At 38.7% G+C, this 24,625-nt stretch overlaps 1 protein-coding gene across 5 annotated transcripts in view; it reads left to right on the top strand.

Moving 5' to 3' along the window:
• Positions 1–24,625, top strand: part of NCOA3 (nuclear receptor coactivator 3) — a 70,343-nt gene that overhangs the window by 22,609 nt on the left and 23,109 nt on the right. For all 5 annotated transcript variants that reach the window (XM_027646398.1, XM_027646400.1, XM_027646401.1 and 2 more), the window contains exons 3-4: positions 20,297–20,372; positions 23,324–23,431. In XM_027646398.1, coding sequence (XP_027502199.1) covers positions 23,334–23,431 — 98 coding nt within the window. In that variant the 5' untranslated portion in view covers positions 20,297–20,372; positions 23,324–23,333. The remainder of the gene's footprint in view (positions 1–20,296; positions 20,373–23,323; positions 23,432–24,625) is intronic.

Consider the following 24,625-nt stretch of genomic DNA (forward strand, 5'->3'; position numbering starts at 1 on the left):
TTTTAAAGCTTTGACTTCTTGGGCTGAATAAAAGGTTACACTTTGTTCAGCTGAATTCTCCACTCTGCTTTTAATTGCCTGAACCAATTTTATGCGAGTTTTCCACAAAAAGTAGTTCTGAGGGGTGTGTCAGAGACAGTCATTAAAAAATGAGAACAAGCTGCTGTGATGGAAAATGTTGTGCATCCTTAACCACAGATGTAGTTGTGCCTGCATAGGTAATGATATGCTGTAGTGCATTTTTCTATTTCAGGCGAAGATGCCCACCCAAAACCAGCAAGGTTCTTTTCTTTTAAGAGCACCAGTGTGTCAAAATTAACTTTCATTCAGTAGATCATCCTAGCTTCAGCCTAGTATGAAACATCTGTTGCAATGTTGGGTGTATCAAGGCTGTTTTATTAAAGATGAAGTATATTAAATCGAGGGTGAGTGTGTGTCCCCAGATGTCCTTGTGGAAAGGTCTGTTGGTGTATGGTTTTAAATGTTTTTCAGCAATAGATTCCTTCCACCCTGCCCCTGCTGTGGTACTCCAAATTGTAGAATCTTAGTACACACAAAAAGCAAAAATAATGCTCTCTGTTTGGTGTGGGTCTTATTTTCATTACCTGGGAGCTTTAACAGTGTCTGGGAAGGGAAGAAGCTACATCTGTTTCACCTCATGCATAATGCAAATGTGGCACGTTTTTAAAGTAACTTTTAAAATACCTTTACATCTCTTAAAATATCTTTAAACATTACAGGTGAACATGGCTAATTTCTAATTGGTTTTTTAGGCTAGGTGTAGCCTTCAGAAACTGGTGTAGTATTCTGTAAGGAGCTTGAATGCTTTCCTGAAATGCCTTTTTCTTAAATGGCTTCCGAATAGGACACACTGTAGGTTGGGTGGAGCCTCACAGTCTCAGTAGGATGTTAATGCTGTTAATTCAAGGGCAGTCTCTTACCAGCTTCATGAACTGCATAATAAAACATACCTAGTAAAAAAAAAAAAGGTGCATTTTCAAGTAGTTATTCATGCAGTTTAGTAAAGGGTCCTCAGAATTAGTGATTTTTTGCAGGCTTGCTGGTGCATCATTGTGAATCTTTTGCTTGGAACGGTGATTATACAGACTCAGGCTTTAATTATCAGGTTATTTATGTAATAATCTAGTAAAAAAAATTCCAAATATTACTCAGGTTTTGTGATTGGTATATTTTTGGAGACAGTGTTAGAAATTGCTGGTGTGGTCCTCCCATCCCCCAGCTTTTGAGCTCAGAGGAGTCTAGTTTGCTTGCAGCTGCAGTAGTAGGCATCTTTCTTTCAGGAAGTGACCTTGGCTTGTATTAATCAAATTCAGAACACACAGAAAAGCTTCTTGGTAACATGCTGACTTGATGTAAAATTTTATAGCATCCATTTTCTTTTAAAATGAGGCCATCTTATAAAAAGGGAATTTATTTATGATCTCTCAATTTAGAAGAATTTCTCTAAAATGACATGGTATTTAGAGAAGGTAAAACAGCAAAACCAAGCTGCTCTTTTTACTGAGAGGAAAATACTGAGAGCTTTTTGTATATGTAATTAAATCTTAAACTGCTGTTGGCAAAACTGTATTTTAACCTAGCTAAAGTGTGAAAATAGACCAGTTTTGTTGGTGTCTTTCCATTTTTGAACTAGAGTAGAAAAGCTTGGTAGTAGGGCATGAACTCAATCAGCTAAGATTCTCATGATGTCTTCAACTTTCTGACTTTATGTATTTTAATCACTCCCTGCATCTTTTGTTAGCAGCTCTCAAGGCATTAAACTCAACCTCATAGTAGCTGCATTAAGCTGCTATGCCTATTTGCATAGATTAAGAAAGGAATCTACCTGTGTCTGTTCAAGAAATCACTGTTTGACCTTGCCCAACAGCTGGAAGTTGTTGTTTTTCTTTGGCTGCTCTTAAATGGAGTGGCTGACGATTCCTGAAGCAGGTTTTAAGAGTTTTTGCATGGTTATCATATTGCCTAAAACTGGTTTGTGAATTGAGCTACAGAAAGGTGACCATCAGTATTTTCAGCTGGTATAGGTGTTTCTAAGAGTCTTTATCCTTTTTCTGGACCTGTACAGAGGGCTGAGACCAGAGTGTCTTTGATCATTGCAGAGTGCTGTGAAAGCCTTTAAGGACCAATTTTCAAACTGCATCTTGCTGGAAATTTAGTAGTAGCTGCCAACTGACTAATGGGTTTTCCCCCTTGGGTTGTCATATGCATTTTCCTGAACAATCCACCATCTGGTTGGCTTAAGGGTTTGGAAAGCTAAGTTCTGTTTGAACTGGCATCTTTAACATAAGTCTTTTCTGCGTGTCGATGGCATATTTACTCATTTTACACTCTTCACAGTTAGATTCAGATTCTTGCCATTCTTTCTGCCCCGTGCTGGAGATCAGAGTGTTGACATACACGCTCCCAAGTGTTTTGTGATGTCACTGCTGCCTCCTTTGGAATGGTTAGTTCCACGTTGTTTACCCTGCACATGAGTGCAGTGACTTGCCATTCTGCTTGGTATCAAGGCAGAGTTGCTAAGATCTCTGAGTAACCCTCCCCCTTTCTGCTGTGTTGAACCACACTCTTAGATTATGTTGGTACAGAAGCTGCCTGGATTATGTGCTTTTTGTACTTCTCTTCATACTGCCTTGTATCATATTGTCTGTTGCTACACTGAACTGAGAACTCTTCTCAAGTGCTTTAATCCTTTCCTTTTAGTCTGCAAGGCCAATAACAGGGTGATAAATTTGCTGCTCTCCTTGCTTAAGTGCAGTTGACATTGACTTTCCAAGATCAAATGGATGCCAAAACACAATCATAGACTGTGTCATTCAGTATCTGCTGTCATCAACACAGATTTTGGGGTACCCCACCATGGACTGATTCACCGAGTCTGTAGACTCTGAGATGAAACTGCATTGTTAGTGCTGATACAGTGGAACAAGAAGCCTGTTCTATGTTCATCCTCTAGTTCTGTAATAAAATAAGTGGAGATGAAGATTGATATTGTCTTTTTCAGTGCCAAAGCAAGAAACCCATTACAATTGTCTCACGTCCAGATCACTTTTTATGGCTAGCCACTTTTGTGGCTGGGTGTTACTTGTTTGCCTGTGCAACACCAAAAACCTGATGGGTTTTTTTGTACCCAGGAGTCACAAAAATTCGGTGTCCATCCTTCACAGAGCAGATGGAGGATGTCTTGTTTTGAAGTCACGATCATCTAGAATCAGACTATTATTAACCGTAGTGTGGGGACAGAGCAGCAATACTCAGAGTATGCCACGGCACCATGAAGCAAAGTAAATCACTGCAGCTCTGGACTGTGCCTTCAGAATCCTTTCCGACAATTCTGTGCTGGTCCTCTCCCTCCCTCCCTTTCGCAAGGTCACTCTTTCCTGTTTGCAGCGCAAATCCCGCAGCTGTCCCAGCTCCAGAGTTCAGGGCTGCTTTGACGCTGCCTCGCATCACTCCTACCCCTTCCCTCACCCACATCGCTTGCAACTAAAACGGGGGAGAGGGGACCTTGTGCAGCTCTTAACCTGTGACTCGCCTGCACGCTGCTCTACCCAGCTGCCCTCGCCGATAGTTTGTGCGCTGGAAGGTGCACGGGAGGCTCGGGAGAAGGGAGGGCCGGGCAGGGAGGGAAGGGCCGGTCAGGGAGGGAGGCTCTGGAGAAGGGAGGGCAGGGCAGGGAGGGAAGGGCAGGGCAGGGAGGGCCGGGCCGCAAGGAGTTAAAGCCGCCGCCGCCCGCGGTTGTGGCCGCGGCCGCCGCGCGCTCATTGGCTGCAAAAAGGTGAAATTGAAACCACGGTAAACTTTTGACCCTGTAGCAGTTCTTGTGGAACGCCTTCCCCTTGCCAAGAGCTGAGGGTTCTCTCCCTCCCTCCCCCCCTCCCCGCCCCGCTTTTCCTGTATTTTTTTCTCTGCGATCGTGCTGTGCCTCATGCAGCCTCTCCCAGGGAGGGGGAGGACGGCGACGAGCGAGGGGTTTCCGTGCGCTGCTGGCGGCAGAGCTGGAATATATATGCCTTAACCGGCTATCTTCGAAAACTCCCAGCAGTAAACAAGTAGGAGTCCATTTTTTTCAAGTTCCAGCGTGGTTTTTTTCTGTGGTTAAAGAAAAAAAAAACAACCCACCAAAAAACAACCGCCACATTGATGCTGACGATCAGGGCTAATTAGAAAGTGGGGAAGGGAGGATGAGTCACCCCGCACTCTCTCTGTTGCTTAATAAACCTGTTGGGTTTTTTGAAAGATTGAAGTGGTTTCTTCTTACTGAAATCCGACGTAGAAATGCCTCAGTTTTACTACTTAGCTCATACCTCGGTAAATTAAATACATATTTACCTAACGAGCAGTGTTTCAATTCTGCATCTTCCCTAGCTAAAAAAAAACCAAAAACAAACGGCCAACATCTCAGTCTGGGACACAAGTAGTGCCTGCTCGACTTGGTTGCCAACCTGCAAAGTGTTAGAGGCCCATGGTAGGCAATGTTATGAATTTTTATTTAGGGTGGGTGACTCTAGCAAATTCTGGGCCTGATTAGCGTGTGTCACTTGCATGCTATGCGGAGTTTGTCACAAACCAAAAATATCTGTGGCTGAGAAAACTCATCTTTTCTGTGTAGCTTTGCCAAGCCAAACAAATTAAAGCAGCATTACCTTTTGAACGAGGCATGAATACAATATTCAGTTAGTCTGTGTTTCTTTCCCCTTAAACATGCCTGTCTTTTCACTGACAATAAAAAATAGCTGACTTCATTACTTTACTACATCAGCTTCCATTTTCTCCCTCACTGGCTCCCAGGCACAGGTGTTCTTGCTGGAACCCTTAACTTACTGAATGTTAGGTGCCACCTAATCAAGGAGTCACTCAGCACCTCACCTAGAGATAACATTCAGAACTTCCTCAACGAAGAAACCTGATGCTTGACTGCTTCAGGCTCATGTTTTCACATCTCTAGCATCTTGTTCTTGCAAATAGTTTTGTCATATTCATGCAGCGTGTCCATTTTCCTCCTTAGAGATTAGGCTGGGCAGGAACCTTCAGCTGCTATGATTGGGACTATTTTTAAAAATTCAGTTCAATAAGCAGTTTAGTGGTTAAAAACAGTGTTTAGTTTGCAGCAGTATTAATATAGTAGGACAAAATTGTGAAGGTTCAGTGTGGGCTGTTCTTGTAGTGCTGCTTTTCCGATGCCCCTTTCTCCAGGAATTGAAGGAGTCTCCTGAAGCATTGACAGCAACACTTGGGGAACAATGAATATAATATGATTAATGGCAGATCCTCTGCACCCTCTTGTGTGCAATTCTTTTTCCAACTGCAAAAGAAACATGCACTTGTAATGATAGTTTGTGCCCTCCCTGTGTGATCCAGCTCGTGTTCCTAAGCAGCAGCTATCCCATATTTTATTTACCCTCACTCCCTGTGATTCTTTGTTCTGTCCTCCCTGTGTGCTTCTCCTTGTCCACTTCGTGGCAGTTCATCTGCCTTCTCAGTGGAGCTGCAGGGAAGGTGCCTATCACAAGGAAATGGAATAAATGCTCTTCTGAAGGAAAGAAGAGTGAGTAACAACTGCTAGAAACCAAGAATCGCTTCTGAACTCTCTGAAGCATCATTTACTGTGCCTGAAAGGCTTCTCTTGGCCAGTTGTGGGATGGCATTGTGGTAACATTGTTTTAATGTCAGAAATCCCTGACCTCTAAAAACGTTACTGCACGTGCCAGCTGTAGGGTGGGAAACGGGCAAAAAAATAAATGCTGACACTCAAACTCCTGAAACACAAACTTGATCGGCTTCGTAAATCCTGTGACTTCCAAGTGCCCTGCCTGGGGGAGTGTTATTGGAGAGCTGGCTGCTGGCAATGAGAGATCACCTGTGCAGCCACTTCTAATGAATGTGGCAGAAAGAAGGGTATCAGGGACACTGTTGACACATTTTATAACCAAAAAGCATTAGATGCCCAGTTACAAACTGAAAATAAACGTTGGCATTTTATACTGTTTTCTTCTCTGTGTTTATTCAGAGTAGATTTTGAGGTTGGTTTCATCTCCTCAGTTTCCACAGTGGGGAATTGGCAGCTGCTTTGGAGCTGCCCTGGTAGAATTTTCACAATACTGTGAATGAGAAATTTAAGGAGAAGTTCATGCCAAGGTGTTTTCATCTATTCTTTCCCTTATCTAGAGTAAGCAGTTTTACTGAAGGGTAGAAAGGTGACTTAGAGGAAATTCTGGAGCACAGCCTCTCAATTTAGAAAACTATTTTATATTCCAAAAGTCACCAATGCTACTGTTGCACACTTCAAACTTCTTCTGGGTGATTTCCCCTCTGTCTCCTGGATTTGATCGTGGAGTTGCACAGTGATGTGCATTCTGATATCCAGTATTAAGGCTTGGCACTTCCCCCTAAATCAGCTCCTAGCTGTTGTGCTGGCATAAATGATGCAGAAAAAGAGTAGACCTGCAGTAGTTGGACCTTAGATTTTTGTTTGGTTTTAAAACATTACCATTGTATCTGTTCTCTGCTCTTATATCTGTTGCAATTGGTGATGAACCTGCAGTCCAAGCATGATGCAATAAGTGGCTTTTTCTTGGCTTCTTCCTTGATAGGTTTGTCTCAAAACTGTCCTGTCTGCATCCTTGTTGCAGCTCCTCAGTGATGAGTGAACTCTTGGTCTTCTGCAGCAATAATGGATTGTGCTTCTACAACATAAATGCCTTTTGGAAGAGCATATTTATAACAACAACTTCTTATAAGAGAGTTAAAAAAACCCTAATCTATTTATTCTTTTACCTTCTCTGTCAGTATACTGGTTTTTTTTAAGTTCTCTTGCATTACCATCAGGATGCTACATGAATAGATGCAAAACATTTCAACTGATAGCCACGTGAATTCTTTTAAGCGTGTGTGTGCACACACACAGTCTTGTTTATCAGGAATCAGTGTCTGAGAATTTTTTTTTTCTCTTTAGTATACAAACCAGTATGTGGAAAGCAGTGTTTTTCTGATAGGAAAGTGGTGTGATCTTGGGGAAGCAGAGCTCCTGCTGCGAGTTGTGTTTCACCTCCTGCACTGTCTTGAGAAATGTGGTGAATCCAAGGACTGGCTGCTCTGGCTGAAGGACTTTATGCATTTATAATCTCTGTAGGTTGCATTATCTGTGTAACTCTTTGTGGGTTGATATGCCCTGATAATCAGGTTATTCCTAGCTTCTGTTTGAGGCTCAGGTCTTTTCAGGCCACAGGGACTGTCAAACAGTACCTTTCCTTACTCATTTCTGCCATGGGAGCAGACCAGGATATTTACTCTGCCATCTTTTTAGAAGGATCTGCTTTATTTCCAGCACAGTTTAAAACTGGTCTTAGGTTTTTTTGCTTGTGTGGGGGCCACTTGCTGATGTAGGGCCCTGTCTGCCCTTTCCATTGAGCTTTTGTGTGTGTGTGTCTTATATGTCATGTATTCTAGTTCATCATAAACTCTGATTTCTCTAAACTTTCTTTCCTTTTGATGTTTATTGACCATATATATGACATATATGTAGTGGTTGTACTTTAGGGTGATAATCAGTATAACCTATCAGGTAACTTATCAAAGCAGCAAATGAATTGTAAATTCCATTTCTAGCACTACAAGAGACAACTATAAGCATTCTTTAATACCTCAGGATGTGATGTGATAGAGAATTGGAAAATTAGTGATGCCTATCTAATTTTTTTTTTCTGCTGCCAAGCTTTCTCTGTCCTAGGGAAGAAAAAGGGCTGTGTGTACTGAGCATGGACAATTGCAAGAAGTTTATTCTATTTGAGGGAAGAATTTCTAATGTCTTATGGGGGGAAAAAAATCATTCTGCTTTTTATTCAATGCCTGTTTAATCATAAATAGAGGAGGCAAAGCTGAGTTATGCAAATTAAGGAGGAAGGGGAATTGCAAGCTCTGTAATGGTCATGATATCCTTTTTAATTGATCTGAGTGTTGTTCTTAAGAAAAACACCTGCCCAGATGGTGACATTTCTGATAACACTGATTGCAGGAATTTTGAATTAATACATTTAAATCACGTATATTCAATATTTTGATAACTTTAATTATGCTTCTTTTTCTCTTTTCCAGCTTCACGTATAGAATATTCATTAGGTGATTTGTTATTTCAAAAGCTGTCATTCCCCCTCTTTTTGCCACAACACTGTTAAAGTAGGAAAAGCAGTTCTGTCTCTTTGTTTGAGATTTCCTTTGTTTTTCACCTTGATTCTGTACCACCTGTGTAATGTTGTACTCCTGGGTCCTGTGTCAACATCGCTCACAAGTTGCTGTGACAGGATTAGAACTGAGGATTTCACTCAGAACAATCTTATTTTGAAGTAGCCCAAAGTTGAAAATGGAAAAAAAAAATTAGATCAATAAGAAGCAGAGAGAACATTTGGAGAGAGAACAAATGACTGAGATTTTCAGAAGCTGAATAATAGAGGATGATGCACAGGAACAGAGTGGAGTGTTGTGGGTTTTTGTAGGGGGGACAAGCAAGGCATCCTGTTAATGAAAAGCAAAACCACTTAAAATTGATATAAAAAATTTCACTCATACACTTAACATGCTCATGATGTCAGGCAAGTTATTAGAATACTAAAATGCATTTGGTATTTTTTCGTTGGAGAATATTGATGGTTCTGGTTAGTGGAGTTTATATTTATAAGGATATTCTGTGGTATATGGTAGAGTCCTACTGATTTCTGGAAACTAAACCTCCCTTTGGTAGGTTCACCCCTTTTCAATACTGAGTCAAGTGAGGCTCTGATATGACATGACCTGGTGATTTCTGTGCTTTTGTGGCAAACACAAAATGATAATGAACACATTAGTGCCAGACCTTTAAACAATGTTTATTTGAAGGAAATACCCCATCTCTTTTACTTTCTTGTCTGTTTATGGGTACACAATATAAATGTCAATTATGTGTTTTCACTTTTCTGATCTTTTTAGAAGCAGAGCATTCTAAGCTGCATTTCTCTTTGTTATTTGCTCTATTACAGTGTGCCAGAGCAAGATTAATACTGTTTAGTGACACTGTTTTATGTAGTGTACTGTTCATGCCATCTTCCCAGTGCTCTTCAGTTAATGGTTTCATAAAGTTCTGGGGTAGCTTTAGAGAGCCTTTGAAGGCTGCTGGTCATTCATTGGCTCAGAAAGTTAGGAACATGTGGCCTTGCTGGGCTGTAAAAGCAAAATTAGTCTTTGCTTTCTGGAAGCTGAATTCAGGGTGTTGTTCAAGTGCAGTCATTAAAAAACCCAATCTTGTTTACAGATGTTGTAAAGTTGGAGGGGTTTTGTCCTATACAGCAGCAGAGCTAAGAGTTTTTTAGCTGTGCCTTAGGATCTCTGGTGAGAAATGGAATTTCTGCCGTGCTTACACTGTGTGACAGTTAATGGTCAGTCCTTAACTGCTGTGGTTTGTAGAATGATGTTTTAAGATACCAGTTTCACTTGGCTTCAAAATGCTTTGCTGTGGTGTGTGACATCTGAGTAACCAAGTGAGGGGTTTGGCACTGAGCAGTCACTGAGCAGCCACTGAGCAGCCACTGAGCAGTCACTGAGCAGTCACTGGCCATGGAGCAGGAGCAGGGCTTACCTGGGGAACCCCTTCGACTGCCCAAAGAGAGGGAACAATCCCCCCTTGTCATCCTGAGGTCTGCAAAGATCCCTGACTTGTAAGGAACTCATAGAGCTAGGAAAGAGATGTAAAGCAGTAAAAATAACTGGTGTTTACTGCCAAAGTGCAGGATTTGTGCCTCTTTTGTAATCCAAGGCAGTGTTATCATCCGTGGGTGGTGGCATTTCACTCTTCCATGACAGGTGAAGTTTACCTCTCACCCACACTCCACTCCACTTTGGTTTTAAGTGTGGCAGATTTGGCTTTAGAATGAATGAAATCATCATGCAATCTTCCTGAAAGTTGTGAGAACTGAAGGAAATATGTAATTTTAAGAAAAATAATGGAAGAATTCCTCGATGAAGGACGTCTTCTGTAATGCTTTAAAACTTAAGACTGACTTGAATGAACTGGTTTCCATTTCACAGGATATCTTCCCTGATCAGTAGTGGGTATACTTTGGTCCTTAATTTGGCAGTTTATGTCATTCTCAGTATCTTTTCTTTCCTTTTTTTGTGTCTGCCACACTAATATGGGAAATATGGACTCACGTGGGAAATATTGCCTAATCTGGCTCTTTGAGGGAAAATGTAGGTGTGAAGATTGTGGCATTATGCAATGTTAGATATTTATTTTGAAACAGAACATAAAAATATTACTCTTCAGAACAATACATTTTCTTGATGGCATTGAGAGGTGATTTATTTTAGGTCAGAGCTTTTTCATTAGATTTTTCTGGGTTGATTGTTGAGCTTTAATTTCTCATCACCAATGTTGGTTTCAGAGCAGATGCAACGAATACTGGAATTTAAATGGGCAAGAGGGCTTTTCCATACTTTCTTGTGCCATAAAGGTACAAAAGAGTTCTAATCACTTTTGCAGTTAAAGGATGTTATTTTGAAGTTTATGTTTCTACAAAGACAGTGATTTTTGTAGTAAGTCCAGCAGTTAAGTTGCTGCTGCTTTCAGCAGTTACTGTTTTGGTTTTGCAACACTGGTGTTCAATGTGGTTGATAAAAAATCATATACATTAATTATAATGAAAAATAAGTCGTAGTGTATAAAAAGTGCCTTATTTTATAATAAAACAGTGTGAATGTTGGAGGTTATAATGGACATTTTTAGGAAATGTCAAGTAGACTGGAATAATGATTTTAATTAGAATTGCTTGAATTCAGACACCAGGTTAAACATGGATTATAGTACCAGAACATTCTTAAAAGATGTCTGTGAGCAAACAGATATTTTATCTGGTTTTGTTGGCTCTATGTACAGTGCACACATATGTTTCTAAATAACTTGGGAAATAGTTCTAAATAAAATTTAGATATTCAGATAGGAAAAAACACATTTACTGTATCTTTCTACTTGAGGTTAATAAAAGTATTTGGGTAAAAGTTTTTATTTTTTTTCCGGTCTGAGGATAAAATTTTGAAAGAAATATTACTTTCAGCCTTAGAATTTCTGCTGGAACTGATGATAAAATACTCACTCACTTAACAGAAAAACAGTCTTAGACCAATGCTAAGTGCTTTTGAAAATCCCAGTAGAAGTATATTAACTTCCAGTGGGTCAAATAATTATTACTTAAACACAGAGAGGGAAAGGCATTGACATCACGTGTGTATTTCATCATTTTTTAAACACACTGAGCTTTTAACCTGTTCAGGAAAACTAACTAATACTTCTAATAAAAATTCATGGAATACTGTCATAGTGCTTCAGACTTAACTGTGGAAGAAGAAACCTGCTTGTTCACATGTGACACTTTTAAAGGGCACTTCACTGTTTGGCATGATAACAATAGCACAGTAATAATATTTCCTGTACACAGAATGATAAATTATACGTGGTTTCAAATAGGGGAGCTGGAGAATGAACAGTGTTTAAGTGGACAGCACTGTAGATGGAGTTGATTGTTATATCACATTAAAAAGGAACATTTCTTAATGAAAAGTTTTGCCAACCTGTTCCTGTCCCACTCTCAGTGCACAGGGTGCAAATGTTCCAAGACTTTGCTCAGTTTCTTGGGCTGCAAGATAAAATTCCAGTTTTATGCTGAGTGATTACTACAGCAGAAGAATGTTCAGGTAAAGTTGAGCTGTAAAAATACAGAATTGGAAGTAGGTGTCAGAACAAAAGGTTTCTTTCTCTTTGCCTTGGTTTGAAGCTGAATAGGTCCATTTGGTACAAAGTGTATATTAGAGCAGGTCCCAGTCAGTGGGAGCTGTGCTGGTCACTGCCAGTTCCTGCTGCAGGAGCTTTGGGAGTGACAGCTTGGGCACTTTGTCCAGGAGTTCTGGAGAGGCACCTTTGAACCCCTTCTTGGATGAGGGGTATCCTGGTGACACCTCATGGGTCTGGTTAATTCTCCCTCTTTAATTCTTATGAGTTCATTTGACTTCTCCAGCCAATTCTTTCCAAAGAAATGCTGGAACTGGGAATCTCTCTGGTGCCTTCAGTGGTGAAAGCCAACACGAAGAGATTTTCCAAGCTATGTCTTTATCCCTCTTTGTGCCCAGTTTATGCCTTTGCCCTGAGGAGGTCCACTGTCTCCCTAGCTGCCTTCCTACTTCTGATGTGTTATTTGAACATCTTTTTATTTTCAGTTGAAGTTCAGTGCAAGGTGCACTCTTCTCTTTTTTCAGTCCTGTATTTCCTGTTTGCATTCAGTTCACCGTGTTCTGTGTGGGTTTCAGTTCTTCCCATGTAAACAAGCTTTCCTCTTTTTAAATGCTAAACCTTTTCCCTGTGGCATCCCCCTTAACTGTCTTATAAAGCCATAGAGGTATTTTTTGGATGTTTTTGTTCTCTGCTCCAAAAGCTATGTAGGTGTAGCAGCTATTATCCACAATTCACTTGAGGGCCAGCATCTTTTTTGTCTGTCTCTCTTTTGTTATCACAGTGCAGTCATACATTCTCTAGAGATGTGTAAATTAATATTCCACCCTGCTTCTAAACTGTATGCTGTTTTTTAAACACAACTAACTTTATAGGAGAATAATACCATCTTTCAGCATTTCTTTGATTTGTGTGCACAAGCAGTCACTGATTAAAGTGCTGGCTTCCTTTTGCTTTTTCCTTCCTTGTTAAGACTATTTGAGATACAACTTTGTATTTATTTCCTCACTATATCACGTCATTTGTAGCTGCAATTCAAAGTAATAAAACCAGGTAATATGCTAAAAATTTTAGAATATATGTCTCATGCAATTTGTATGTCTTTGTTTGATGTGGAAAAGTATTTCACAGAGTTCTTAGTAATTTTTCTTCACTCAGTTCATAACTCAAGACTTCAGAGTTTTAAATTTAAAGTTAAATTTTAAATGAAAGTTTTAAATAGCTGGGAATTTGTAGTGATTCTAATACTCGTTCTTTTCAGTCTGCCAGTGCATGTTCCTAGTAAAAAAAAAATCATATTAAAAATGAAGGTTAAGGTTTGAAAGGCCCTTTTGGAACTTACAGTAGATGTATTCCAAACCAATTAATTTAATTTTGTACTCCTGTTGGTCTGATAAAGATCCCTAAATACTATGTCAAATTTGGAATGACATTTAGAAAGTCTACATCTGGTGAGTTCTGGTAAGAATTTGATCTTCTGTGTGTTCTACTGTCTTTGCTTCAGTATTTCTGAGGGGGTCTGATCTCCTCTCTCTGATGACCAGACAATAATGTTTTTTGAGGCATTATTTGTTCCATGGATTTGCCCTTTTGTTGGTTTTTAGAAAATGTGTCCATCATACCCAGCCAGTTACTTTTTCTTCTCCTCCTGCAAAGACTCCTTTCTCTGTTTCTCTGTATCTGAATCTGTTTCCTGACTTCTGCCTGATTCATCTAAAAACTGAATTCAACTGAGAAATCCAGCAAGAAATAGCCTCTAATTTAGTTATGGCACATAAGGCTTCCTGACTGCATTTTACAAAATTATTCACATCTTCATGTTACAAACAAAAAAGGCTTCGGCTCCTTCCTCCCCCACACCCTCCATTCTGGCTGGATAAGGCTCCCATTGTCTCCATTCATATTGAGATGTCACAGATGTGTACACTCCTAGGGCTTCTTTTCTCTCTTGAAGCTCTAATGACCACCACTCCTTTGATTCCTTTTCTCAGGCAAATTGGCCCGGGGCCGTACAAAACGAAATTTAGGTCACAAATAATTTTTAGATTATTCTGCTTGAGCGAGAGGAAGGTTTAGCTGACTGTTGCATTTGTATGTACTGCAAATTCATGGCAAGATAATTTCGTCCCACAAATAATATTTTATCGCCTCAGAGATCATTGGCTGGAAAATCTCACCAAAGGAGTGTGCAGTTTTAGCATGAAACATAAGTGTGCAGTTGGGTTTTAAAGCCATATTTATGCTTTCCTGGGGATGAAAACAGGTGTGTTCACCTCTGCTGTTAAAACAACTGGTCGTCCAGTCATTAGGAATGATTTTGCTGTAGGCAAGCAGGTTCCTTTTTCACATGCTTCTCAGGTTATTCATGGGTAGAAAAAGCAAGCGTTTACAGAAACAGGAAACTATTTTATGTTTTGCATTACGTTTCTGAGCTGCCTTGTACCAGCATCCTTTTGTGGTTGGCTGCTTTATTTTCCAGTTAAAACTAGTACTGTGTTCAAAGTATACCAGCAGGTCACACTCTTTATCACTTCTGGAGGCGGTTTTGCCTGTTGTCTTGTCCTATTTTTTAAGAGCACTCAAAATGTAAAAGAGTCTGCTGAGACAGCATCATTTCTAGTTGTTTTATGGCATACTGTTTTACAGGATTAAATTAAACATTTAGCTAAGTTATTTAATCCTTTTCTCATTGTTTGTCCTGTCGAATTCTGTTCCTTCAAACACTTGTGCCCTTGGAAGTGTTTCAGCTGGCTGCGAATCCACGACAGCACTGCCACCCAATTTTTGGCACTTTTTCTTCAGAGGGTAATCAGTGCTTCTGTCCAGTACTAGAGGCTTGGTAGTGTGGGATGGTATTTTTTGTAAAACTGGCTTTGAGTATTTAGGAAGAGGGACTGAAAGTATTGTGAGTGTGTTTTGGGTGGCTCGTGTCTTAACTCAGCTGCTGTGGACACAGAGCACCGCTGGCGAGGCTTATTTCCTTCTGTTAATTTGTTTGTTTGTAACTCTGCAACTAAGACCAAAATCTGTCTTTGAAGCATCATAAAGATTAGAATGAAAGTATTCCATTAAGCATTATTTTGTGTTGTGTTTTGGTATTTGTGCTGTGGAAGTCTTGAGAGAATGGAGTTCTTCCAAGGTTAATATCAGAAACGAATTTGTTAATTGTGTAACAAACTGTGTTCTTAAAACTGCAGAACAAAAGATTGTTGTTTGGACACTGTCATGAAAGATTCTTGAAACTGGCTTGTATACTTTGCAGAGCTTATTTTGTGTCATTTAGAAAAGTGAAAAGTATGCTTCTTAGTCAGACTAAAACTGCTTTTCCTAGTGATGGCCAGCACATCCCAGTACATTTTGAAGTTGATCTCATGCATTTAATGTTCAAGCACGTTCACTTCAGAGGTCTTTATGCTGGATATAAGAACTTGCCTCTCTTGGTCAGGTTGGCTGGAAATGGTGTGTTCTGTAGCACACACCCACAAAAGGGGAGCTTCCTTAGAAGTTTGCAGTGTCTGCCAGGAGATTCCACACCAGCACAGAGACAACCAGATTTGATTGTTCCCCAGGACTTCCACAAAGGCAAAATATGACAGAGCCGTGTAGAAATACTTGCAAGCATCACAACTGTTCTTCTTGAGGATTTGGGGGTTCCAGCTGTTGGTAAACTTTGGTGGTTCTTAATAACTTGTGATTCTGCAGGTGCTGGGAAATGAGGAAGTGAACAGGCTGGTAGCTGAACATGAGCATCAACGAGAGGAGCAGTTACCCAGAGTAGAATGGGGGAAACAAAACAGTTAGATAATTGCAAAAATTCTGCAGTACTTAGAGCTTTTAGTCGAGAGGCTTGTTTTTTAATTGAGCAGTTTGCTTTTTAAATGTGCAAGTAAGAAGAATGGTATGAATGTTTTTCCAGCTGTATAATTCTAATTAAAAATATTTTTACTCAACAACTTGACACTTGAAAGTTTACTTCTTCAAATAAACAGTTTTCTTAAAAGTCAGTCTCCATGATGAATACTTGATGAATACTTCCAATTTACATACAGTATTCAAAGACTAAGTTGGAAATACTCAGAAGGAACATCCATTTATAACAATAGCTGTAGAAAATGCAGCCAGTTCATCTGTTTTGAATGCTTTTCTGAGTTCTGCTTGTAGAAGTTGGAAAGCTGGCATTAAACTTGGCATCTGCTTGCTGGAGATGACAGGTCAGAAGCTGATAGTGTGTACAGTGAATGTTTTCTTCTGTCAAAAAAGTTTTTCCCTTTGTCTGAAGGCATTTTGGTCTTGTTAGAGATTTTGATCCAAATGTGAAATGACTTCTGTCTCTAAATTTAGGCTTTCAATGGACAGGCTTTTACAAGGAGATTCCTGATACTTTGCCTGGTTTTTAACTGCTGCTTTGGAAAACTGATTTTGAACTGTTCTGTTTCTAAACATGTGTTATATAAAACTGTCATCTCTGTGAACTGAGTAAGATTTTGGCATGATAGGGTCTGATTCAACAAGTCCATAACACTGAATGAGTTAGTGCTAAACTGTAACACTGTAGTTATGTTAAAGTTGTCTCTCTCTATTAGCAAGCAGTCTTTGCTTCCATGAGGCACTGGTAGGGTAGAATGGCAGAACAAAACCATTGCAGGAGTGTAATATATAAAAATGTGTGTCAGCTCTGATTCAGAGCATCAGGAAGGAGAATGGACTTGCTGATGGCACATTCTGAGCTTCAGGAAAGAGAATGGAATTGTTGATGTCTTGGACAGGGATCGTTTATTTAGTTGATTACATTTCCTGTTTTCACCAAGAACTTTTGAAGTACACTCAGCCTGTGAAGTGGCAGACACTGCATAGCTGCCTCCAGGAAAATTATGGTTGTTGCTGCAAATTGAATTCCTCCTGTATTGAAACTGTGTTTGGGAAGTTGCTTTCACCCTTGTAAGGGAAAACTAATTTCTTACTGATTGTTAAATTAAGATAAGAGCTCCTGTATCTTTATTAGATCATGTTGGAAGATGCCTCTGTCACTCAATTATCTTACAGGAGTTACTCTCTTCTGTAAGAAAAAACACCACATATTTGTGTCTAGGGTTCTTTCCCCATAAAATATAGTTGTCCTGATTTTGTAAGTTGTGCCATGAATCCCATCTGATTTCTGGAAGCAGTTTTTGCTCTGTATTTGCATTTGATATGATGATGTGATAGTTACTTGGTTCCTGACAATCATCCCTTTGCATTGGACTTTATCATGGCAGTGCTTAAAGTTGAACTGAAAAGGTGATCCCATTATTGTGATGTCTGGGGGTCAAAACTGTGTAAGAATCAAAGTCTTGTATTGATTGGCATGAAACAAGCTTTCATTAGTTAATATTCCCACTTAGAAACAAAACAAGGTTAGAAGTGATTAAAATATAGATAAGCAATGTTTTCAGACTTATATGGTCACACTGAGAGTTTTGTATTCTAAAGGTTTTAGTTGATGCCCTTTACTAATTTAGAGAGATTTTATACTTTGGACTAATCTTTAAATAATTTAGGATTACATAATTCCATTTTAAGAGATTATATTAATTGATGCAAAATGAATTCCTAATTAAGATGACATTGAAATATGTAGAGATGAATTGTCCAGCTTGCATTCTTACCTGCAAATTATATTGTGTGTCATATGGCCTGGAGTCACTTATGAGTCAGATGTATACAGAGCTGGAAAGTGACTTTTCAATACTGTTATGTTGGCATTCTCCTTTGAGTTCTGGCCAAGGGGATTTTGTCTTTTTATATAAATATTCTATTTTTTTGAGTTTTATTGGTGTTAGTAATAGAAGAGAGGTTCATGCACTGGTCACAGGACAGTCTCTTTCCATAGTACTCACTGTTTTTGGCAAGGATCACTGGAAGAAATGTTTTCCACTTTTAGAACTTCATTAAATATTGACATAAAATCTAAGTAGATCTAGTATTTCAGTCAGCTGCTCGCTCAGTGACTTGCCTGAGTTTCTCCTGCTGGAAAGTGGCTGCAGGTACAGAAGAGTGTGTTCTGTCATTTCCTACCACTGAGGTAGTTACAAGTCCCACTGTAGTAGCCCAGACATCACATCCTGTTTCTTTTTTTGTGATATTTGAGCTAGAGCTTTTCTCTCTATATATATATATATAAATGTGTGTATTTATTAAATTTTAAGTTGTTTTTTAAAACAACTGTTTACTAATTCCTTTCTGATTCAAGTCTTTAAGGACTTAATGTTAAAAGCTCACAGGTGAAAAATTCTTTCAAATGTTCACAAGTGTGTAAGGATGAAAAATAGTTCTTTTTGTAATAGGGTATTCACTGCAGCCTCCCTTATCTATTGCTCTGGCTGGCAAACAGGGATGCACAGGAAACAAATTAACAAGTAATGACATTCTAAAAATAGAGCACACACACATTATTTAGCAGAGGAACAGGACACCAACTCCCAGTGTGCTCCACCTCTGACCATCCTTTAACTGAAAGTGTCCTGTCATTTTAATAAATGCAAAGTGAACAAGGCTCAAGTTAATTGTCACGTGTGAAAAATAGTCCAGAAATACAAAGTGCTTACTGAACACTGCAGGGGAATTGGTGAATGAAACCTGACAGGGCCTGAAGCATTAGTCTGCCTAGGGTGGAATGTGTCATATGAAAAGGAGGTGTGCTGAGTTAAGGTTATTTAACATGTTGCAACAAGGTGTGCTTAACTGGCTACCACTTTAGAGGTGGCACCTTTTTGTGTTTGTTTGGGTTTTTTTAACTGAAAGTCCTGGTTCAGTGTCTGAGTCAGGTGTTTGGCTGGGTGGGGGAAGGGAGGGGAAGAGTGGAGAATGATTAAAAAGTGTATGTTCTGGAATAGTATTTTATTAGTTTTTATACTAGATTAGCATAGTGATGTACCAATACAATTAATACAATCTCCTGTTTGCTTCATAATATAAGTATAGGTGCTTTAATCTTAAAAGGTAATGAAAGGCTCTTTAGTACAAACTGGTTACAGTACACAAAAAGCTCTTTATTAGCTCAGTGTACGTGAGTCTCGTTATCTGTTTCAGTAGTTTCTTCATTGCACTTTCAGATTCACAAAGCTGTAGTTAAAGTTCAGTGGCATTTTTTATCTACTGCATTTCCCCCCTCCCTCAGAGGTTTAACAATATGCTGGTCTTATGCACTGTAATTTAAAGTGTAGTATCTTGCATTTGATTCCTTTTTTAAACAGGCACATGAATTATCTCTGAAACATTTAAGGAAGAGTGCAAATGCTACCCTTTTTATGTCTTTTAAAAAATAACCATTGTGTTTACCATCTCTGGCACATTTGTCTATGAATATATATGTATATTTTTAACCTGAAAACAGCATGGCTTTAACTGTCTATCATTTTATTGCTGTCTGTGCCACAGATAACAATATGGCCTGTCCCTTAGCCAACCCATCAAGACTCCAGTGCTGTACCATGTGTGAACTTAAATTTGGTAACAGGCTGTGATGGATGCACAGTTTCTATATGGTGTGAATTGAGTATCTTTGCAGCTCCTGAGGGTGTGGAAATCAGTGGAAGGTCGGTATGTTGAGCTCCCTGAGGTCAAAACATGCCAAATGATGTTTTTGTTTTGAGCACTCTGGGGTTTTGGTTGAGTTTTTAGACAGGAAATATGTTCGTGTGTTGAAAGTTGTGTGTGTGTGTGCTTTTTTCAAAGGGATGATTAAAAAGCAGATGAATGCTTATGCAACCAGTTGATGTGAAAAGCTTCAGTTTAATTTCTTAAGGAATTAACTGCTCAAATAAAATTCATTTACCTGCCTGCTAGTGATTATCTATTAAGTAGTCTGGGTGTAAGTGTCAGTTTTTTAACTCTTGATTTTGAGTAGGACTGTGGTGTGAATGTCTCATAAATATTTCCCAAGAGCAGTTTATTTTTCTAATGAGCTTGAACAGCCTCTGCCTCGTGTAGCACTTTAAAGGGTTTTCAGAAAATCAGTTCAATCACAGAACTGTCATTTCAAACTTTTCCTTAGTTACTGTAATTCTGGATATTCTCAGTATCTCACTAATTAGTACACTTAATCATACCTTGTATAAAATGCATGATAATATGGGTTAATGAGTCCTAGAATTTCACAGGGAAACAGGAACATGAGTGTTCACAGCCCTGAAAACAGTTTGATGTTCTCCTGTAGAATTATGTACAAGCACTTTGTACAGACTGACACAGAGTGGCTGCACACTTAATTTTACTTGCCAGTCACGTCTTTACAGAGTAATTACTTTGGGAGTGTGGCTTTTCATATTAAGATTTAAAAGTTACTAATATCAAACATCAGTAACAGTTTCATTATTTCTTCCAAAGTAACAAAAAAAAAATACATTTAACATAAATACTCTTAGTTCTCATGTAAAAGAAAATCTGCCTTACTGGTTGGCACTTGTGATGTTGATATTTTGAGCTATTTAGGATATGGCAGAGATGACAGTTAGTTGCAGTTATGTACTGTATGTTATTTTTGTTTTTCAGGATGTGACTTAAAATGACTTCTGATTCTGAAGGTCCTCTGAAAAACCTGCTGTGCTTGAATGTTTGCTAAGGACAAGTAAGTGACTCATCTCATAGGTGGAATATATATATATATATACACCTGGAGAGTTATTCCCTTACTGGTTTTAAAGCTGCAATTTAATATATAAGAAGCATATTCTTAGAAAAAAAAAAAAGAGGTTGGGGAAAGGAATAAAAACCCAAACCAAATGAAAAACGTTATTGCACTACTGCCAGAAAGTGAATTTTCTGTTTATTTTCTTGTGGCTTCTTATCTGTGTAAGTGAAAACATCATTTGTTTCTATGATCAGTCTTATAACAAAGGAATCTTTGCATAGTATCAGGAATATTTTGACTCAGAAGTTTCACTGAAAAGCTGTGATAGTTTTTACATATGTTTATTTGAGGGAAATATAAGTTTGAAATAATGAATTTCCACCTAGAATACAGAGTTGTGGAATGGAGTGTCCTCTAGTTTTATTTATATCAAATAAAATTTAAATATTTGGTGCTTCTCTTAGCATAAAACAGTTAGTTTATTGCAATTTGCATCTTACAAAAATATGTGACTTACAGCTTGGTTTTTAGGAGAGAGGATTATATTTAATATTTTAACATATAAAATAAAAAAAATTCCAGGCCATCTTCATAGTTCATTGAAGAGAACTTGTTTAATTCTTTGTAATTGGCTTATTTTGAGTAATGCTAAGAGCCAATTTATGCTTTTTTACCAAGTGCATTTTCCAAACAAGAAATCATCTCAGACAGAAGAACTTCCAAGCATGTAAGATTCCACAAGTACATATATTTAATTTAGGAAAAACTTCATGGTTTCATAGGGCCAGCAAAGTGTTAAAAATGCTTTCATGCAAAAAATATTATTTTAAAAAGTATTTTTAAACGTTTTAAATTAGTATTATATAGTTGTTTGTGGTCAACTGTTTCAGCTAAACAAACATAAAAACTAAATCTGAAGCATCTAATTGTATTTTTGGGCTCCTGTTAGGACAAAACCTTCCCAGTTGCCATGTCCTTTTTGGTGAATAGTAGTAGAATACTAAATTCTTTTGGTTTTAGTAGTAAAAAGGCATAAAAAATTTTCACTTTTGAAAGCTGTGTGTCAGAGCTGTCTATTGAAATAATTATTCACTTCAGGAATACTCCTCAGAACTTCCAAAATTGGGTTTCTATTTGGAAAAACATTTAGCCCCTTAGAAAGCTACAGGCTCATCTTCAATGAATAAATATAACACCTGGTACTTTTAAACTGGGGATTTCTTCCACTGTTAACTCAGTGAATAATAGCTTCTTCTTTGGCAAATATTTCCTGTAGCTGGGAAATTCGTTTGACTGTTAACAATTTGTACTGTAAATCCATCTGTGCTGGGAAGCAGCTTCTGTCATTTCCTTAGCTAAACAGTTACAGAGTTGTTCTGGGCATGACAGGCCTGCCCAGCTTGGAATGATATTCTGAGGAAAAGGGAAATACATGGGCAGGAACTCTGCAGCTTCAGGCCTGAATAAACCACCACCAGGTTTTAGAGCAGGGAAACAGCCTGTGCAGATCACCTAATTTTCCCTTCCGTGTCCAAGCTCTTATATCTGGGGACTGAACAGTTTTCTTAAATAGAAGGGTTGTACTCTTTGATATGTATCATGTTTCTGAGTCAAAATGTGGTAATTTATGGGTTTCTATTTACTCATATTATCTCTTGGTACAAGTAAATGCTAAAACAAAAATGACATTTCCAACATAAATCATTTAATGCAACCCTGTAACCTTCAAAATTACGTTATCATGAAATGTCTGTCCCAGCTCAAATTTTCAGCTGTTTGCTCCTCTTAAACAGAATTTACTCTTGGCTTCAGACACACTTGCTATGCCCACACCCTTCCTGAGCTTGCCTCAAGACTTATATTTTAAGCTCTTCCTTTCACTTTCCACGACAGCTCTTAGCTCTGCTCTCTGTCTATACTCAGATGCAGTTACATATATATATATATGTGTATATATATATATATATATATATATATATATATTTATGTGCTAATGCAGTGGCAGGGAGGGAAGCAGCAGCCCTGGGAGGGGGTGTGTGTCACCCCCAGCGTGACTGAGGCTCCAGCCTTAGCTGGGAGCTCTGTGAGCATAAGACCTCATGAGTCATCTGTTCTGTTGAGTGTCACCTTCAGATAATCAGCTGCTTTTTGCCTGATGTTTCTATAATCTGGTTTTTTTGCAACTGCTCACTTACTCAGATGAGTAAGTTGAGCTGCTTAATTGAAGGAAAAGTGATCCCTGCAGTTTTCAGTGCTGTACCGTCATCTAGTGGCACAACAGTGTATTTTTTCCTGGGCCCTAATACGTGTATTGGAGAGGTTTTTGCCCTGCAGGAATATGTGAATGAATAAAGGTCTTCAGACTTGCTCTTCCATCTCTCTGTATGTTGGGTTTGTCTTATTCATCCTGGTTTTGTATCAAATATTTAGATGTAAGACCAACTTCTTACCTCTGCAGTTCATGCCCCCAGTACAGAGTGAGGCATCTTCTGTAATTCTTTATTTCAAATGTGAGATTGTGTTTTACTTTTATTTTAATTTTAATTTTATTGTGATATAAAAAATATATTACCCTTCCTTTCCTAATGCATATCTCTGAAACAAATTTTTAACCTTTATTTTTGCTTACATTGACTCAAAGCTTTATAAACCGGTGTTTTGGATAAATAGAAGTTAGATTTTAAAGAAACGGTAAACAAACATTATTTTTAATAGCAAAAAGGTAATATTGATTTCCAGGAGGAATGCTGACTTGTAAATCTGATAAAAAGAAATGACTTAGCTGAAAGTTCTCTGTATTTTTGAATTTGGTAGTGGATCAAGGGTTGGACTTGATGATCTCGGAGGTCCTTTCCAACCCATCTGATTCTATGATTCTATGATTCTATGATTCTATGAATTAGTATTTTGAGAGGTTCATTCACTGTTCACTATTTTTTTGCTTTTAGTTGCTGATGCATGGTCAAAATGAGTGGATTAGGAGAAAACTCCTTGGATAGCTTGACCAACGAGTCAAGGAAGCGCAAGCCATTGCCCTGTGATACACCAGGTGCAAGGTAGGTTTATGTGGAACTTCCTCAGTTTCAAATGAGTTTTTAAAAAAAACATTTTTCAAGCTTTCGTTGCAGTTTAGAGTTATTTCTATCTGAGGAATTTGTTCAGTTGAAAACTTCTTCTGCTGTGAAGGTAGGTCACTTCACTGTTGTGTGGAGGTGGGCCAGGGCTGATGAACTATGCTTTATAATTAGACAATTGTGGAAATTTTAAGAGTGAACATTTCTTAGAATGGCTCATACATCATCTAGTTCCAGTCCCCCTGCCATAGGCAGGGACACTTTCCACTAGAAAAGGAATCGCTGTTCGAAGCTGTGATTGCAAGGAAAAAAAAAAGAAAAACTTCTCACTTCACAGGAATTTTAAAGGCATCATTTTGTATCTGGTAATGGGTTTGACAGGCCTTATTTCAGGTGGTTACATTCAGCACAGAGTTCTGCAAGAGGCTGAGCTCTTTTTTTCTTTCTTTGTACTTGTGTTTCTTTGCAAGTTCATCTCAAATTCTGGCATTCTGTGTTACCTTCTGGCCCCCCACCCCGCTCTGGCAGACACTGTTGGCTGAGGGACACAGTTTTCTGTTCCCCTCAAACCTCGTTGCTCTCCACCACGTTAAGTGTTCTGTGTTATCCTCTCATGTTCTTCTTCCCACAGAGTATTAACTCAAATTTGTCTTCAGTTTCTGCAAGGTCCCAGGCATTGTGTGTACTCGGATTTGTCCCTTATAGATACATCCCCACTGTCCCAGGCCATTTACCTTCATCATGAAACAAATCGTGTGTGAGATCCTCAGATTCTTCCACCATATCCCAGTGTCTCGTTATGAGAATCCTCCATTCCAGTTTCTCTTTCCCTTTCCCCAGTGTCTGTCTGTCCCCATTCAGGAATTCTCTTTTTCAGATTGTCACCCTTCATTAGCTTTCTTTATCTTTCCAGCTCCTGCTTTGTCACGTATTTGTTTTCTCCAGTATTGGTCCATGAATACTTTCCTAACTCTTTCACTTGGTTTCTTCTCAAAGAACATTCACTCTCTTTTGATTACCTTGGTGTGTCCATTCTTGCTCCTTCCCCTTCCTTCTTTTCCTGCTCCTGCTGTACTGTGTGTGTAACATTTCTCCCTGTTGATTTAGGCTGGAGACAGTGTCTTTGCTCAGCACATTAACCCGTGTAGGAAAAGGAATTTCAAAGAGACTTTATCC

Source organism: Corapipo altera, unplaced genomic scaffold, assembly GCF_003945725.1.
Source record: "Corapipo altera isolate COAL_440 unplaced genomic scaffold, ASM394572v1 64, whole genome shotgun sequence".
Taxonomy (NCBI): Eukaryota; Metazoa; Chordata; class Aves; order Passeriformes; family Pipridae; genus Corapipo; species Corapipo altera.